This window comes from Aulonocara sp. 'chitande type north' Nkhata Bay, linkage group LG18, assembly GCF_057382095.1.
Source record: "Aulonocara sp. 'chitande type north' Nkhata Bay isolate Kocher_YH1m ecotype deep benthic linkage group LG18, A_spYH_male_GT1.1, whole genome shotgun sequence".
Taxonomy (NCBI): Eukaryota; Metazoa; Chordata; class Actinopteri; order Cichliformes; family Cichlidae; genus Aulonocara; species Aulonocara sp. 'chitande type north' Nkhata Bay.
This window is the reverse complement of record NC_141361.1, coordinates 21,014,176-21,030,120: the sequence shown is the minus strand read 5'-3', so window position 1 is coordinate 21,030,120 and position 15,945 is coordinate 21,014,176. Positions and strand designations below refer to the sequence as shown.

Genomic DNA, 15,945 nt, shown 5'->3' with positions numbered 1-15,945 from the left:
TAAATATATAGTCACAGTGTAGTGTAGTTGTGACTGACATAATTCAAACTGAAAACAAGCTGAAAGAAGCCCTTTCACAACCACCAGTATTCCCCCAGTGTGTAAGTGTAAATATCACACTGTACAGCTCCAGTGAACCACTTTATTTAAATCTGTATTTTGACAGTGATAAATAAAAGAATAGCAGAATAGCAGCTGTTGCAAACTATCAAAATATTGGTAGCTGCCTGTGCTACCCCTCACCCTCCTAGCAGATGCACCTATGCTATCAACTAAAAAATTCCTACATCACTTTGTTGTTGAGTTATCACATTCGCAAAACTTGAGTGCTCCACCCAGCAGAGTGACAGAATTTTTTTTATTTATGAAACTAATATATTGTTACATTTTACATGTAAACAAAAACGGGAAAAAAATGTAGTAATAAGAGTACAGATGGAGCTGTGGTCTCACCTCTCACATGACTTCCATTAAGAAGGACTGTATCACCAGGGAGACCTGGATCTCCTGGGTAACCCTGTGTAAGATGGAAAGAATGGTTAGGAAAAGAAATGGCACCGATGCGCATTTTTTCTACAGGTGAGAAGACGGACCAAGGAATTTCATTGGAGTTTTACAGTTAGCAACCCTTTCCACTAAGTAACCACCAGATGTCAGTAATTCATTTACAGTCCTTCTCTAAATGTATAGCAAATATGCTAACCACGTGTCTCCTGAAGAACCAACAACAGTGTCTATATCTATATCAAACCAAGCCTTTTAACTTTTTCTCCCAGTGGCATTCTGTTTTTCTTAAAATTGTAATACTGATTTCACTGATGTATAAACAAAAGTCACCTTTAGTCCAGTTCTTCCACTGATGCCTGGAAGTCCCCTCTGTCCTCGAGAACCCTGAAAATGTATTAATGTATTTAATATGAAAGAATGCCAAAGTATAGTAAGACATAATAACATCATATGTAAGCTGCACCTCAGGTCCTGCTAGTCCCTCCCTGCCAGGTAATCCTGGAGGACCCTACAGATGGAAAGAAGGAGCTGAAAACGTTTTTATGTATATTCACTTGTCTTTGTCTAAGTGTATTGTCCAGTGTCATTTAAATCATTTACCCGAAATCCGACAAATCCGAGGACTCCTTGCTCTCCCTTCAATTCATGAGGGTAGTAGTCACCACTACCACCCTGGATAGGAAAAAACAATAATTGAGTTATTTGTTTTTCCTCTGACACATGACTTCTAGGTACACAGGCATATCAAAACCCACCTTTAAGCCCTTTAGTCCACATGGGCCAGGAAAACCTTTGTCACCCTGGGAGAAAGACCAAAAAAAAAGATGAAATTATAAAACAAAAATCCAGATGGAAGAGTAGAGTTTGAACTGCAACTTGTAAATTAAAATAAAAAGCTGTATGGATGGGTAGACACGAAATGATCAAAAACATGGATTAATATTGTTGCATCTGCATAAAAAATATGAAGAAGTTAAAAATCAAATGCTTTAAGAAAAAAAAAGGCTTCACCTTGCCTCCTTTTGGTGAAAGAAATTGTGGAGGATATTCTACAACTTCTTCTGGTCCTGGTGGGCCAGGCGGGCCCTGTTCGCCCTGTAACATGACATTTTTGAGGCATTTGACTGTCCATATACATCAAAATATACAGCATCATGAAAAAGCATTTTCCCTTTTCCTGATTTCTTAGTTTTTCGCATCATTTATAAAAGGAGAATATATATTGCCAAATACTTGACCGTGCCAGCCTTGGCAGGAAGAAATACAACCAAGTGTTCACAATAACTGGTAATGAGTCTTTCACATCAATGTGGAGAAATTTTGGCCCATTCTCATTTGCCAAATTGATTTGATTCAGCAACATTGGAGGGTTTTTGAGCATGAATGGATTGTTCAAAGTCATACCAAAAGCCCTACATGTTGTGTTTTTTTATTGAACCATTCATAGTGGTGTTTTGCTGTATTTAATTGTCCTGTTGCATAACCTGACCATGCTTGACCTTTAGGGCACAAACTATGGCTGGACATTCTCCTTCAGGATTATCTGGTAGAATTCGTGGTTACATCAGTTACGGGAAGTAAACAAAGGTTCATAAGCAGCAAAGAAGACCCACACCATCACACCATCACCACCATTTTTGGCCATGTCTCAGCAAGTGAAGCCTGCAGGTCTTTAGATGCTGTTCTGCAGTTGTTTGTGATCTCCTGGATGAGTCATTGATTCACTCATGGAGTAATTGTGGTACCCTGTCCACTCCTGGGAAGGTTCACCACTGTACAGGTTAATCTCTGGCTCTCTTCCACAGCATGTCTTTTATCCTGCCTTCCTTCTCTCACCCCAACGGGTTGCAGCAGATGGTCGCCCCTCCCTGAGCCTGGTTTTGCCGGAGGTTTCTTCCCGTTAAAAGGGAGTTTGTACTTCCCACTGTCGCCAAAGTGCTTGCTCATAGAGGGTCATATGATTGCTGGGTTTGACTTTGTTTCTTAGTTGTTCTTGAATTTCTTGGGGTTTTTTTTTTAGACCTTTTAGCCTACTTCACTTCATCAGGCAGGTTTAAGTAATTTCTTTATTCAGCAGGTCTGGCAGCAATCGTGTCTGGGTGTGGCTAGCAGAGATGGGCAGTAACCCGTTAATCCGATTACTTTTTTCGAGTAAAGTAAGGGATTGCTATTGCAAAAAAGGCAATTAGATTACTGTTACTTTCACATAAGCACACTGCATTACTAAAACCTTGATTTTTTGGGGGGGAGTGTCTCATGACAATGACGTAAGCGAGTGAGACATTCTGGCAACAGCTGTGTGCAGATCAACAATGGATAATGTAACGAGTGCAGCGTTTAAAGCCTGGAAGTACTGACCTTACTTTGAGTTTGATTCCGTAAAAAGTGACAAAAACATTAGCATTCGCTGTTCACTGCATGGGAAGAAAACTTCTTTTTACATCGAAAAAAAACCCTAAACATCTGAGCAAGCACCAAATATGCTGCCGCTGGAATGTGAAATTCACAGAGAAACTGCCGTATCCTTCCACTGACCGCTGCGGCACACCTGCACCAGGGCAAACCTGCCCCACTCCTGCTATACAGGTGAAAATAGAGCAACCGGACCGCTGAGTCTTTGATTTTATTTATTTTCTGCTGTGTTTTACATGAAAGAGTGAGCGTAAACACAGAAAACTGTTTTATTTTATATGCTGGAATATGCAGAAAATAGGTTTAAATGTTAAACAAATTTCTTCCAGTCAGAGAATGTGGCATATAATTTAATGTTTGCTTGATGCATAAAGTTAAAAGATTAAAACTAATAAAACAAGTTTTAAAAAGAGACTTTTTCATTTGATTACATTTTATATGATGGATTATGCAGAAAAAGTAGAATTGGGCTGAAAGAGCTATTGCTTTATTACCTATTTAGGAGATAAATCATGTTTTTAAAAGTAACTAAGTTACTAATTACTTTTCAAAATAAGTAATCAGTAAAGGTGGTTAGCACTGTTGCCACACAGCAAGAAGGTCCTGAGTTCAATTCCACCAGCAGGCCAGGGTCTTTCTATGTGGAGTTTGCATGTTCTCCCATGTTTGCGTGGGTTCTCCCCGGGTACTCCGGCTTCCTCTCACAGTCCAAAAATATGCAGTTAGGGGGGATAGGTTAATTGGTCAATCTAAATTGCCCATAGGTGTGAATCTGTGAGTGAATGTGAGTGCGAATGGTTGTCTGTGTCTCTATGTGTTAGCCCTGCGACAGACTGGCGACCTGCCCAGGGTGTACCCCGCCTCTCGCCCTGTGACAGCTGGGATAGGCTCCAGCGCCCCCCGTGACCCTGGAAAGGATAAGCGGAAGCGAATGGATGGATAATCAGTAAAGTAATGGGATTACATTTTTCGGGAAATAATCAGTAATTAGTTACCGATTACTTTTTCCAAGTAACTTGACCAACACTGGTGGCTAGTGAAACCAAATTCACATTCCAAAAAACGTGGCTAATGATAGATAATTCATGATTACCAAAAAGGTTTCTTACCTCATCACCTGCGTCACCTGTCAGTGATCTTCCAGCATCACCCTGCCCAATAACCAAAAGTGTAGTAAGTGTTGGCTTTGCATATGTGTATCTCCGTATAATAGTTTTCAACAAGCACTGTCAAATACTGTGAAGCTTATGACTCACTGTTTGTCCTCTCACGCCTGCAGCTCCCTCTAAACCCTAAATGCACACAGATGCACAAGTGACACTCAGTGATATATGATACTGAAATAAAAGATGCATAAATATTTATCTATTTTTATGCATTTATTACCTGAGGGCCAGGAGGGCCAGGGGGACCACTGTAACCTTTAGGACCAATAAATCCGTGTCTTCCCTGTTTTAGGAAACCATGCAGTCATGTTAAAAATGCAGTGTTCGGGTAGCAGTTGGTATGAAGAGCACAATACGGAGAGAAAGTTTTAAGATATTTATTGCCTGCTTTAATTTTTGAAAGTGTTTCGCAGAGAATTGTTCAATTGTTCAAATTTAAAAAAACATACAGGAGGGCCAGGCTGTCCATCTCGCCCACGCTCACCCTGCAAATTAAAATAGAAAAGACAGAAAAAGAGGATAGCATTTTTACAGACAGGGTACATATATATTACAAATGATTCTGGAATGCACACAAAGAGGGGTGTTAACTGTAGGAGAACTTACAGGAACTCCCGGAAGTGCATCTAAATATGAAGCTTCTCCTTTATCTCCTTTAGGCCCAGGTAATCCCTGACAAAAACACAGTTAAAGCTCATGATATATTTAATATTGTTACAATGGTCACCATTTTTACAAAGGAAACTGCCACAAAGGGTCTTTTAGGCAGTTTAAAAAGAAGCAAGAAGAAAAGAAGAAGAAGCAGCAACAAGATTCTGCATATGTGTCATTGATAGATATTGTTCTGTTTAAGTATCATACTACCACTTGTATTGTACTGAAAGGTAGTTGAGTGTAGAGATACCTAAAACATGTCCACTATGAGTAATGTAACTCTTTTTTTAAACCACTAATGAAATGTCTTCAAAGAGGATGGTGGAACATCTGAAGGTCTCGCCATTGAATGAATAATTTAAAACATGAGTATTCTACTTACCGGTGAGCCATGGAGGCCATCCAAACCAGGCAAACCGGGGATTCCCGGCCTACCTTGTGTCCCGTTACAACCATCTAATCCTGGCAACCCAGGCTCACCACCTGCTCCGGGGTGACCCTGAGAAAAACAGCACAGTTGTGGTCACGTACAAACACAGAGTGTTGGAAATGACAGTTGTTGTCTTCCTTGTTAATTTAAAATGATATGTACATATCCTTTACAGGAGTGATATCTAAAGGCCACTATAACTATAATTATATAGTGGTGGATGACTAAGTAAACCAGCATACTGAAGATACAGCTTCAAGTTGTAGTGAAGAGAACCACACTGGCACCAGCAGTGTGTATTATATTTGTCCACTAGAGGGCATAACACATGAGCCTCCAATATTTTAACTGCAAGAATTGGGCAGTTACACAACTGCGGACACCATATTTTCACTGACAGACTGCCTGATATTGATTACTTCTTTGACACTGTAGAAAAATAAATGATCAGCACATAAGAGAAGTCCATCTATCCATTTTGTCAGCTGCCAATTCAATTCAGTGTCGAGGAGAGCTGGAGCCTATTCCAGCTGTTATCGGGAGAGAGGCCAGCTACATCAATCAATCAATCAATCAATCTTTATTTATAAAGCACTTTTCATACAGAAAAAATGTAGCACAAAGTGCTTTACATAGTTAAAAGCAGCCCACCCCACCCTCCAACTCACTCCCCACACTCTCAATACACATATATCCCCCCACCCCCACCCACACACACATACACACACGCGCACACTTAAAGAGTAAAAATTGGGCTGGGCTCGCATGAGCCAAGTGAGGAAACATTATAACAGAGAGCCGTCTGCACCGGGAGCCGGTCACAGACCGCAGCCTCCGGGCTGGGCACACAGCAGGAGGGAGGCCAAGGAGCCCCCCAACCAGGCTGAGAGGACCCCAGAGACCCAGCAGCCACGGTCAATAACAGCCCCGGTGCAGAGAGCGCCCTCCGAGGAAACACTGGAGATATGACGCAATACGATATATACAGGGTAAAATGATAAAATAAATAAGAACAGGATACAATATAAATATAAATAGAGTAAGAAGATTAAAAAATGAATAAGAATAAAATCAAAAAATATTCGGTAAATCCTAAATTAATAATAGAGTAACAGGATAGAATAAATAAGCATAAAAAATAAATAAACGCTAAGTAAAAGCTAAATTTAAAAGGTGGGTCTTGAGCCTGTTCTTAAAAACATGTACGTTCTCTGCGGCCCTGAGCTCCTCCGGCAGGCTGTTCCACAGACGAGGACCATACCACTGAAAAGCTGCCTCTCCGTGAGTATGTGTCCTGACTTTAGGGACAATTAAAAGGCCAGCACCAGAGGACCTCAGGGTCCGCGAGGGTTCATATGGTAAAAGCAGATCTGAGAGATAAGAAGGCCCAAGACCATTAAGACATTTAAAAACCAATAAAAGAACTTTAAAATCGATCCTGAAACACACGGGGAGCCAGTGCAGCGATTCTAAAACCGGTGTAATGTGGGCCCGCCCTCTGGTCTTCGTCAGCACACGAGCTGCCGAGTTTTGCAAGAGTTGTAAAGTTGAAATATTCTTCTTAGGAAGACCAGAGAGCAGGGCATTACAGTAATCAGTGCGACTGGTAATAAAAGCATGCATCAGCATCTCCGTGTTGGCCCGAGAGAGAATAGGGCGGACTCTGGCTATATTTTTTAGATGATAAAATCCAATTTTGGTTACATGTTTAACATGTGGGATAAAACCAAGCTCAGAGTCAAAAATAACACCCAGGTTTTTCACTTGTAGCGAAGGACATAGTGAAAATGCCTCTAATTTAGACAAGAGTTTCTCTCTCTGAGCCTCAGGACCGACAATTAAAACTTCAGTCTTGTCCTGGTTAAGCTGTAAAAAGTTTTCTGCCATCCAAGATCTTATATCCAAGATACAGTTAAAAAGGGCATCCATTGGTCTGGTGTCATCAGGAGACACGGAGATGTACAGCTGCGTGTCATCAGCGTAACTGTGGAAGTTCACTCCATGCCTCCTGATGACACTGCCGAGAGGCAACATATACAAATTAAAAAGTACAGGGCCTAGAACCGACCCTTGAGGCACACCACATGTCATTTTATGGATCTTAGAGGAGCATGTATCCATACTCACCATAAAAGATCTGTCAGAGAGATAGGAAGTGAACCAGTTGTGTACAGCACCAGAGAGGCCCACCATGTGTTTTAGTCTGTTTAAAAGAATAGCGTGGTCTACTGTATCAAAGGCTGCGCTTAGATCCAGTAGCACCAGGACTGAGAGCTTTTGGGCGTCCCAGTTACATCTAAGATCATTTAAAACCTTTAGGAGAGCCGTCTCTGTGCTGTGGTTCACCCTAAATCCAGACTGGAATATCTCCAGGATCTGTCTATCATTGAGAAAATCAGTAATCTGAGTAAAAACAAGTTTTTCTAAGACTTTACTTAAAAATGGTAAGTTGGATACAGGTCTGTAGTTATTAAAATCATTACAATTCAAATTGCTCTTCTTCAGAAGGGGCCTCACCACCGCCGTTTTAAAGGCAGCAGGGAAGACACCCAACTGAAGAGAGCAATTCATCATGTATAAAAGCTCAGCCTCAAAAAATCCATAAAGTGTTTTAAAGAGTGAAGAAGGAATTGGATCTAAAAGACATGTGGTGGGTCTCACTGTGGAGAAAACCTTCTGAAAGTTCTCAGCATTAACCAGGACAAAGCTGTCCAGTGTCTCCTCAGGTACAATCGAGCCCTCAGATGTGTTTACAATCATATCGCGATTAGATAAAATATCAGATCTGATGGCGCTGATCTTTCCCCTGAAGTGGTCTGCAAACTGCTCACAGAGTGAGTCTGTGGGGGTTCTTTTGGAGCTTTTAAAATCAGGGTTAAATAAATGATCTATGGTGGAAAAGAGGACCTTGGGATTATTTTTGTTAATACTGATTATTTTGGCGAAGTATGAATTTCTTGACTTCCTTAATGTATTATTGTACATTTTAAGTTGTTCGGAAAATATTTGATGGTTGATATTATTTTTATTTTTCCTCCATCTCCTTTCTGCTGCCCTGCAATTTCTTTTGAGTTTTTTGACTTCTTCGTTTCTCCAGGGTGATGCATGTTTTACGTTAATCTTTTTGGTGGTGAGTGGAGCAACGGAGTCAAGGCTTTTCTTCAGTTTGCTGTTAAAATAACTAAAAATCAAATCGCAGGGTGCAGGTAAAATCACAGGGGGGCATTTGACTAAAACCCTGGTAAAATTTGCAGCCACTTCAGAGGTTAGATAGCGCCTCCTCACAGTTCGCACTGAGGTCTTCCGCTGAATAAAACCGGTGATGTTAAAAAACACACAGTAGTGGTCAGAGACAGCCAAGTCAACAACAGAGGACACGCTGGTGGACAGCCCATGGGTGATGACCAGGTCCAGAGTGTGTCCTCTGTATAGCTCACATTCACCCTTACAGCCAATTTAGAATCACAAGTTAACCTAACAAGCATTTCTTCTGTACCAAAAGAGGAAGCCAGGGTACCCTGAGGGTAAAAAGACACTTGCCTACTCACATGAAATTAGTTATTGCTGTCAGTATGAGATGTTTATTTTTTGACATTTGGAATTAAATCTATAAAAAACAGTAGTTTACTTACTGGTAAACCACTTCTACCAGGAAAACCAGGAGCACCAGTCTTTCCCTGTAATATAAAGACATTTATTGCAATAGCTATTCATTCATCCTTAGTCTCAAAAAATAAAGAGGAAATTCATCATTTAACATTTTTGGCATTATTTTGAACCCATATATATATATATATATATATATATATATATATATATATATATATATATATATATATATATATATATATATATATATATATATATATATATATATATATATTCACACCAACATGGAAATGAACACTAACTTGACTTCCTTTAGGCCCCTCTGGGCCATGTGATCCAGCTGCTCCCTTCCTGCCTTTCTCTCCAGGAAGCCCTTCACGTCCCTGCAGTCCCATTAGTCCCCGTGGACCTTCCTGGCCTAGTCTACCAGGAGCGCCCTACAAAGCAAAAACACTGTTAAAATAACACTTTTTCCAGTGAAGATATTCATGGCTTGTATTTAGAATAACAACAATGCAGATCTCTGTGTGACTTAATTAAGTTTCACTCAACTGTTTTCTTTTTTGCCTGTTCTAGAGATATAATCATCATCATCATCATCATCATCATCATTATTATTATTATTATTATTATTATTATTATTATTAGAGAAACTAATGATTTGCTAAATCCACCCCAACAGTAAAGCATCCTGCATAACAGTCCTGACAGACTAATGAAGACAAAAACCCTTTCAGTTTAAAAACCAAGTTAAGTTTCTGTTCCATTTCATAACGTTGTGAAGAGAAACAGTCCATACCCGTGCACCTTTGGCAGGAAGACACCGACATACAGAGCAGTCTCTACCTTGACACGGGCCTTCAGTGTTTCCCTGAAAAAAGAAAAGTAAAACAAACAAAACACAGGTGCTCGTAAGCATTAGAAGAGAACAGCAGGCTGATTATATTTGCTGATTCTCAGTCTTGAGAAAAAATATAGTTTCCTATAGAGACTGAACAGTGCAGATTAGAAAGCTTTGCACATATCAGTGTTCTCACACTGATGGCTAAATAGACCTGACCTTGATAAGAATTATTTTGTCTTGACATTCTACTGAAAACCTGTACTGAGTTCAAACATCAGTGTGTGTGTGTCTTCTGGGAGTGTTGCACCGCAGAAATATCTGTGTTGAAAACATTAGTAATGTTTTCTCTAAGGCCACTAAATATTTACACTGGTGAAAATTAGTGAGACCCTTCTGCACATCTGTTGATAAACCTGTCTGCTTTAGATCTAAACTTCATGGGATGCGCCCCAACTTTCAGAAAATGAAGTGCAACGGTCAGTTATACTTTTAATAGGACAGTGGGGTTCAGTGTAATAACCAAATGCACTTTGTGGGAATAGAAAACGCTGGAATTTTTCTATTGCTACAGAAAATATTTAAACAAGTAGTATAATAATAATAATAATAATAATAATAATAATAATACATTTTATTTGAGGGCGCCTTTCAGAAACCCAAGGTCACCTTACAAAAAACACAATTAATAAAAGGAACAATAGTCATAAAATACATAAAATAAGTCAAAATTACAAAACAGAGCGTGACAACAGATAAAATCAGCATTAAAGCGAATAAGCCAGTTTAAACAGATGTGTTTTGAGCTGTGTCTTAAATAAATATTACATGCATAATATTTAATGTATTTTTGATTTTGTCTAACTAACACAGGGTCAGAATTATATAGAGAGAGTCAATTACAGGGAGTGCAGAATTATTAGGCAAATGAGTATTTTGTCCACATCATCCTCTTCATGCATGTTGTCTTACTCCAAGCTGTATAGGCTCGAAAGCCTACTACCAATTAAGCATATTAGGTGATGTGCATCTCTGTAATGAGAAGGGGTGTGGTCTAATGACATCAACACCCTATATTAGGTGTGCATAATTATTAGGCAACTTTCTTTCCTTTGGCAAAATGGGTCAAAAGAAGGACTTGACAGGCTCAGAAAAGTCAAAAACAGTGAGATATCTTGCAGAGGGATGCAGCAGTCTCAAAATTGCAAAGCTTCTGAAGCGTGATCATCGAACAATCAAGCGTTTCGTTCAAAATAGTCAACAGGGTCGCAAGAAGCGTGTGGAAAAACCAAGGCGCAAAATAACTGCCCATGAACTGAGAAAAGTCAAGCGTGCAGCTGCCAAGATGCCACTTGCCACCAGTTTGGCCATATTTCAGAGCTGCAACATCACTGGAGTGCCCAAAAGCACAAGGTGTGCAATACTCAGAGACATGGCCAAGGTAAGAAAGGCTGAAAGACGACCACCACTGAACAAGACACACAAGCTGAAACGTCAAGACTGGGCCAAGAAATATCTCAAGACTGGTTTTTCTAAGGTTTTATGGACTGATAAAATGAGAGTGAGTCTTGATGGGCCAGATGGATGGGCCCGTGGCTGGATTGGTAAAGGGCAGAGAGCTCCAGTCCGACTCAGACCCCAGCAAGGTGGAGGTGGAGTACTGGTTTGGGCTGGTATCATCAAAGATGAGCTTGTGGGGCCTTTTCAGGTTGAGGATGGAGTCAAGCTCAACTCCCAGTCCTACTGCCAGTTTCTGGAAGACACCTTCTTCAAGCAGTGGTACAGGAAGAAATCTGCATCCTTCAAGAAAAACATGATTTTCATGCAGGACAATGCTCCATCACACGCGTCCAAGTACTCCACAGCGTGGCTGGCAAGAAAGGGTATAAAAGAAGAAAAACTAATGACATGGCCACCTTGTTCACCTGATCTGAACCCCATTGAGAACCTGTGGTCCATCATCAAATGTGAGATTTACAAGGAGGGAAAACAGTACACCTCTCTGAACAGTGTCTGGGAGGCTGTGGTTGCTGCTGCACGCAATGTTGATGGTGAACAGATCAAAACACTGACAGAATCCATGGATGGCAGGCTTTTGAGTGTCCTTGCAAAGAAAGGTGGCTATATTGGTCGCTGATTTGTTTTTGTTTTGTTTTTGAATGTCAGAAATGTATATTTGTGGATGTGGAGATGTTATATTGGTTTCACTGGTAAAAATAAATAATTGAAATTGGTATATATTTGTTTTCTTTGTTAAGTTGCCTAATAATTATGCACAGTAATAGTCACCTGCACACACAGATATCCCCCTAAAATAGCTAAAACTAAAAACAAACTAAAAACTACTTCCAAAAACATTCAGCTTTGATATTAATGAGTTTTTTGGGTTCATTGAGAACATGGTTGTTGTTCAATAATAAAATTATTCCTCAAAAATACAACTTGCCTAATAATTCTGCACTCCCTGTATATACACATACCCCATTTAATATTTGGTATAAATGTCCTTTGGTGAGTTATACCTTGACATGACACTTTTCATAGCCATCAACAAGTTTCTACCATAATTCTGTCCAAATATTTCACCACGCTTCATGGAAGAATTGGTGGAGTCCATTTAAAATGGCTGGTTTCCTGGCACAGACTGAGCATTAAGGCTCCATCCAGCCTCTGAAGTGGAGGTGGTAACTGTCATTCTCACCACGTTACACTTAGGTGTAAACTGCTCTAGTGCAAAAGGGACCCTCAGGTTCCCGTTGAGTGGATTCGAACCCCCGACCTTCTAATCATGGGGCAACCATGCTACCTACTGAGCTATCCCTGCCCCTGCCACCTCTAGCCAACAAACACCACCAAAGTTAAAGTTTTCCATCACCTGTCTACTCTTAGAATTTCTGTCCAGTAAAATTATGAACAGAATCGGTGACAAAGGGCAGCTTTGGCAGAGTCCAACACCCACCAGAAATAAGTCTAACATTGTCAGCAATCTGAACCATGCTCCTGTTGCAGTTGTACAGGGATTGAACGGTCTATAGCAACAAGCCAGACAGCTAATACTCCCGCAGCACCCCCCACAGTGGGCGCTACTCAAGGAGCATTGTCGAATACCTTCTCCAAGTCTTCAAAACACATGTAGACATGTGTAGAGTGGTTTGGCAAACACCTACGCACACTCGAATATCATCAAGAGGATAAAGAGCTGGTTCTAGAAGCTTTTTGTTAGCCTTTCGATATGTCTAGGATCATTTTCTTGTTGGACGACCTATTTGTGTTCAAATTCATTTCAAGTAGTAGTCCTCTTGTTTCATTGTTCCATCCACTTTGCGCAATGTGAAAGAAATCATTAAAATGACATCCATGTATGTCCATGATGAGTATATGTAAACTTCTGACCACAGCTATAACTGTTTGCTTGCCAATGGTGTCATATGTGAATAATGCTAAGTATTAAAACTCTGTGAATATTAAAGTTAAATTCTTTGTGCAAGAAAACACAAAGTGAGACATTTGAGAATATCAAATGTGAAAGTTATTATTAGTAATTTTTTAGTATTAAACACAAACTATTGGATAACAACATGGTCTTTTTACCACTCGCACACTTTTTTGGCAACAAAACCACCTGCCCTGTTCTGCTTGCTACAATAGTTGAGCCATGATTATTAATTAAAATAAAAGGCTTTGACTTTGGTCAGTGAGTTAAAAGTATAGGAAAGCCCAATGCTCAGCTTGGCTGCCTGGTTCAGAAAAATATTGTGATACTTGGAAGTTGATCAGTTTATTTGTTTATTTTAAATTTGTTTATATATATATATATATATATATATATATATATATATATATATATATTAGTGCCTCTGTGCTGTCTTTCAGTCCAGCTTTGTCCAGGGTGCAAGATGCTAGCAGGCAAGGCATACATGGAACGCCATAACCAAGTGGCCGGCATAGTGTACAGGAACATCTGTGCGGAGTATAACCTGGAAGTCCCGAGGTCAAAATGGGAGATGCCCCCAAGGGTGGTGGAGAATGACCGAGCTAAGATCCTGTGGGACTTCCAGATACAGACGGACAAAATGGTGGTGGCTAACCAACCGGACATAGTGGTGGTAGACAAACAGAAGAAGACGGCCGTAGTGATCGATGTAGCGGTTCCGAATGACAGCAATATCAGGAAGAAGGAACACGAGAAGCTGGAGAAATACCAAGGGCTCAGAGAAGAGCTCGAGAGGATGTGGAGGGTGAAGGTAACGGTGGTCCCCGTGGTAATCGGAGCACTAGGTGCGGTGACTCCCAAGATAGGCGAGTGGCTCCAGCAGATCCCGGGAACAACATCGGAGATCTCTGTCCAGAAGAGCGCAGTCCTGGGAACAGCTAAGATACTGCGCAGGACCCTCAAGCTCCCAGGCCTCTGGTAGAGGACCCGAGCTTGAAGGATAAACCGCCCGCAGGGGCGTGCTGGGTGTTTTTTTTATATTTATATATATATTTATTTATCATTTGCATTTTCTCTATTTTATTATGATGTATTCTCTAAGTAGCTACTATAAACATACTGTGTATAGACAAAAAATAGGCAAAACAGGAACTCAACCAATACATTTGTCACGTCCAGTTTAGCATTTTGAAGTATTTGTGTGCAAAAGCCCATAGTATGCGGCTTAACATAAAGTACCAGGGATAAACAACATCAACAGATAAGGAGCTAAACAGTCTTCCAGGTGCAGTGAGATTCCCCTGGGAAATACTTAGCAAATCCTAACTTAAGAGTCTATCTGTTTGGTATGTTTGTTTGCATAGCGACATACAGATTGTGATAAGCAATAACATGTTGAGTTCACTGAACAGCAGAGTCGGGGCTATGCTTATGTTACACTGATAAACGGAACATAAAACTACAGTCCTGGCTGCTCTAACAGTAGCAGTAGCACCGGCTGCATTAAGGAAAATGTAATTCAAGTGTGTTTAGCAAATTACATGAAAGAATTCATTCAAACCTGAGCCACTGTAGTTGGACTAAGCTCTGCAATGGATGGGGATAGCTATCTAAAGCTAATGCTAATATATTTAAAGTAAAATTAACATGTTTAAAAATGTGGCAACAAAAATTAATGAAATGTGATTTTCTTAAATTAAAATTCATTACTATTCATTACTCAATGTATAATTTATTCGCAATATAGTACAAGAACTCGGAGTAGATATGCTATGTATAATAGTTATGTTAAGTATGAATATAAATGTCTATAAAATAATTCTTACTGCCTTGAGCTGCTGCACAAAGAAGATGAGGGAAAGCATCCACCTGTGAAAACAAGAGTGTTAAAAGGTTAGCGCTTTTCTTTTTGAGCACCTACTGGATGCTATTACACAACTGTAAATGACCAAGAGAGAGACCCTTGTATGGAGTTTGATCTATTAGTCTGATATGTTCTGAGCAAATCTTTCCCACTCACTGTTATCACCTTGGTGTCCACTTAGTATTTGAAAGTGAAAGTATGTGCCTCTGTGCCTGCCTCAGAGCAGATCTTCTTTTTACTTCTAGTATACAAGCATACAGATGTTTGCATATTTGAATAAACAGGCCAGAAGAATGCCTGTCTTCAGGTAAACACACTTACAGAGTTATTAATGTGAGTGTCATAGCTTACGTTCAGTCAAAGAGGTCTGAGTGGAATCTAAAGATAGCAAGGGTTAAGGACTATTTTTTTGATTCAGTCATAAAAATTTGCATTATTATCTGAATACTCTTACCAAAAAGCTAACATGTGCCTCATATTGAGTTCTGCAAAAATATTGTAGTTATTAAAAATATTGGAGTGAGACGTACCAAAGAGCAAACAAAGTCGCAGGAGTAACCGAGGATTTCATCTCTCAAGTCCACTTCACAGCTGCTTGCTGGCCTCAGTGCTGCCACCTGTGGATTAAAACAAAAGAATGAAACAGCAAAAACACCTGTTAGGCAAAGGGCACTTTGTATGAAAGTGAGAGATAAGGTAGAAGATACAGAACATGCAGTTATGACATTTAAAAAGTGGGAGCATGCAACTGATTAAGGATTTTTAAAAGACTAGTTCCACTATGCACAACAAGTATTTGCTACTCACCCAAATTCAGAGCCCAAAATGATTTTCATGAAGTTCATTTAGCTCTAGCCAAGTAGCTTAATCCCTAACTTGAGATTCCATCTTATCTCCTGTCCTCATGCCAGTAAAAAACCAAAGTGAGAAACGTCCGCTGCAGGGACCAGCGAGAGTGAGATGAGAAGAAGCGTTTTGACTGGGAATAAACACAACAGAAAATTCAGACCGCCTCTCTATTCAAGGTCA

The 15,945-nt window shown here is 40.0% G+C and overlaps 1 protein-coding gene across 1 annotated transcript in view; it reads right to left on the bottom strand.

Annotated features, from left to right (window-relative positions):
- Positions 1-15,860, bottom strand: part of LOC147308469 (uncharacterized) — a 29,277-nt gene extending 13,417 nt beyond the window's left edge. Inside the window, exons 1-18 of the mRNA XM_086271466.1 lie at positions 15,724-15,860; positions 15,447-15,533; positions 14,879-14,921; positions 9,578-9,649; positions 9,081-9,215; positions 8,802-8,846; positions 5,122-5,238; positions 4,692-4,757; positions 4,535-4,570; positions 4,306-4,368; positions 4,176-4,211; positions 4,029-4,070; positions 1,519-1,602; positions 1,263-1,307; positions 1,108-1,179; positions 971-1,015; positions 838-891; positions 454-517 (exon numbers count right to left, since the gene is read on the bottom strand). Coding sequence (XP_086127592.1) covers positions 454-517; positions 838-891; positions 971-1,015; positions 1,108-1,179; positions 1,263-1,307; positions 1,519-1,602; positions 4,029-4,070; positions 4,176-4,211; positions 4,306-4,368; positions 4,535-4,570; positions 4,692-4,757; positions 5,122-5,238; positions 8,802-8,846; positions 9,081-9,215; positions 9,578-9,649; positions 14,879-14,921; positions 15,447-15,487 — 1,060 coding nt within the window. The 5' untranslated portion in view covers positions 15,488-15,533; positions 15,724-15,860. The remainder of the gene's footprint in view (positions 1-453; positions 518-837; positions 892-970; positions 1,016-1,107; positions 1,180-1,262; positions 1,308-1,518; positions 1,603-4,028; positions 4,071-4,175; positions 4,212-4,305; positions 4,369-4,534; positions 4,571-4,691; positions 4,758-5,121; positions 5,239-8,801; positions 8,847-9,080; positions 9,216-9,577; positions 9,650-14,878; positions 14,922-15,446; positions 15,534-15,723) is intronic.
- Positions 15,861-15,945: the final 85 nt, after the last annotated feature.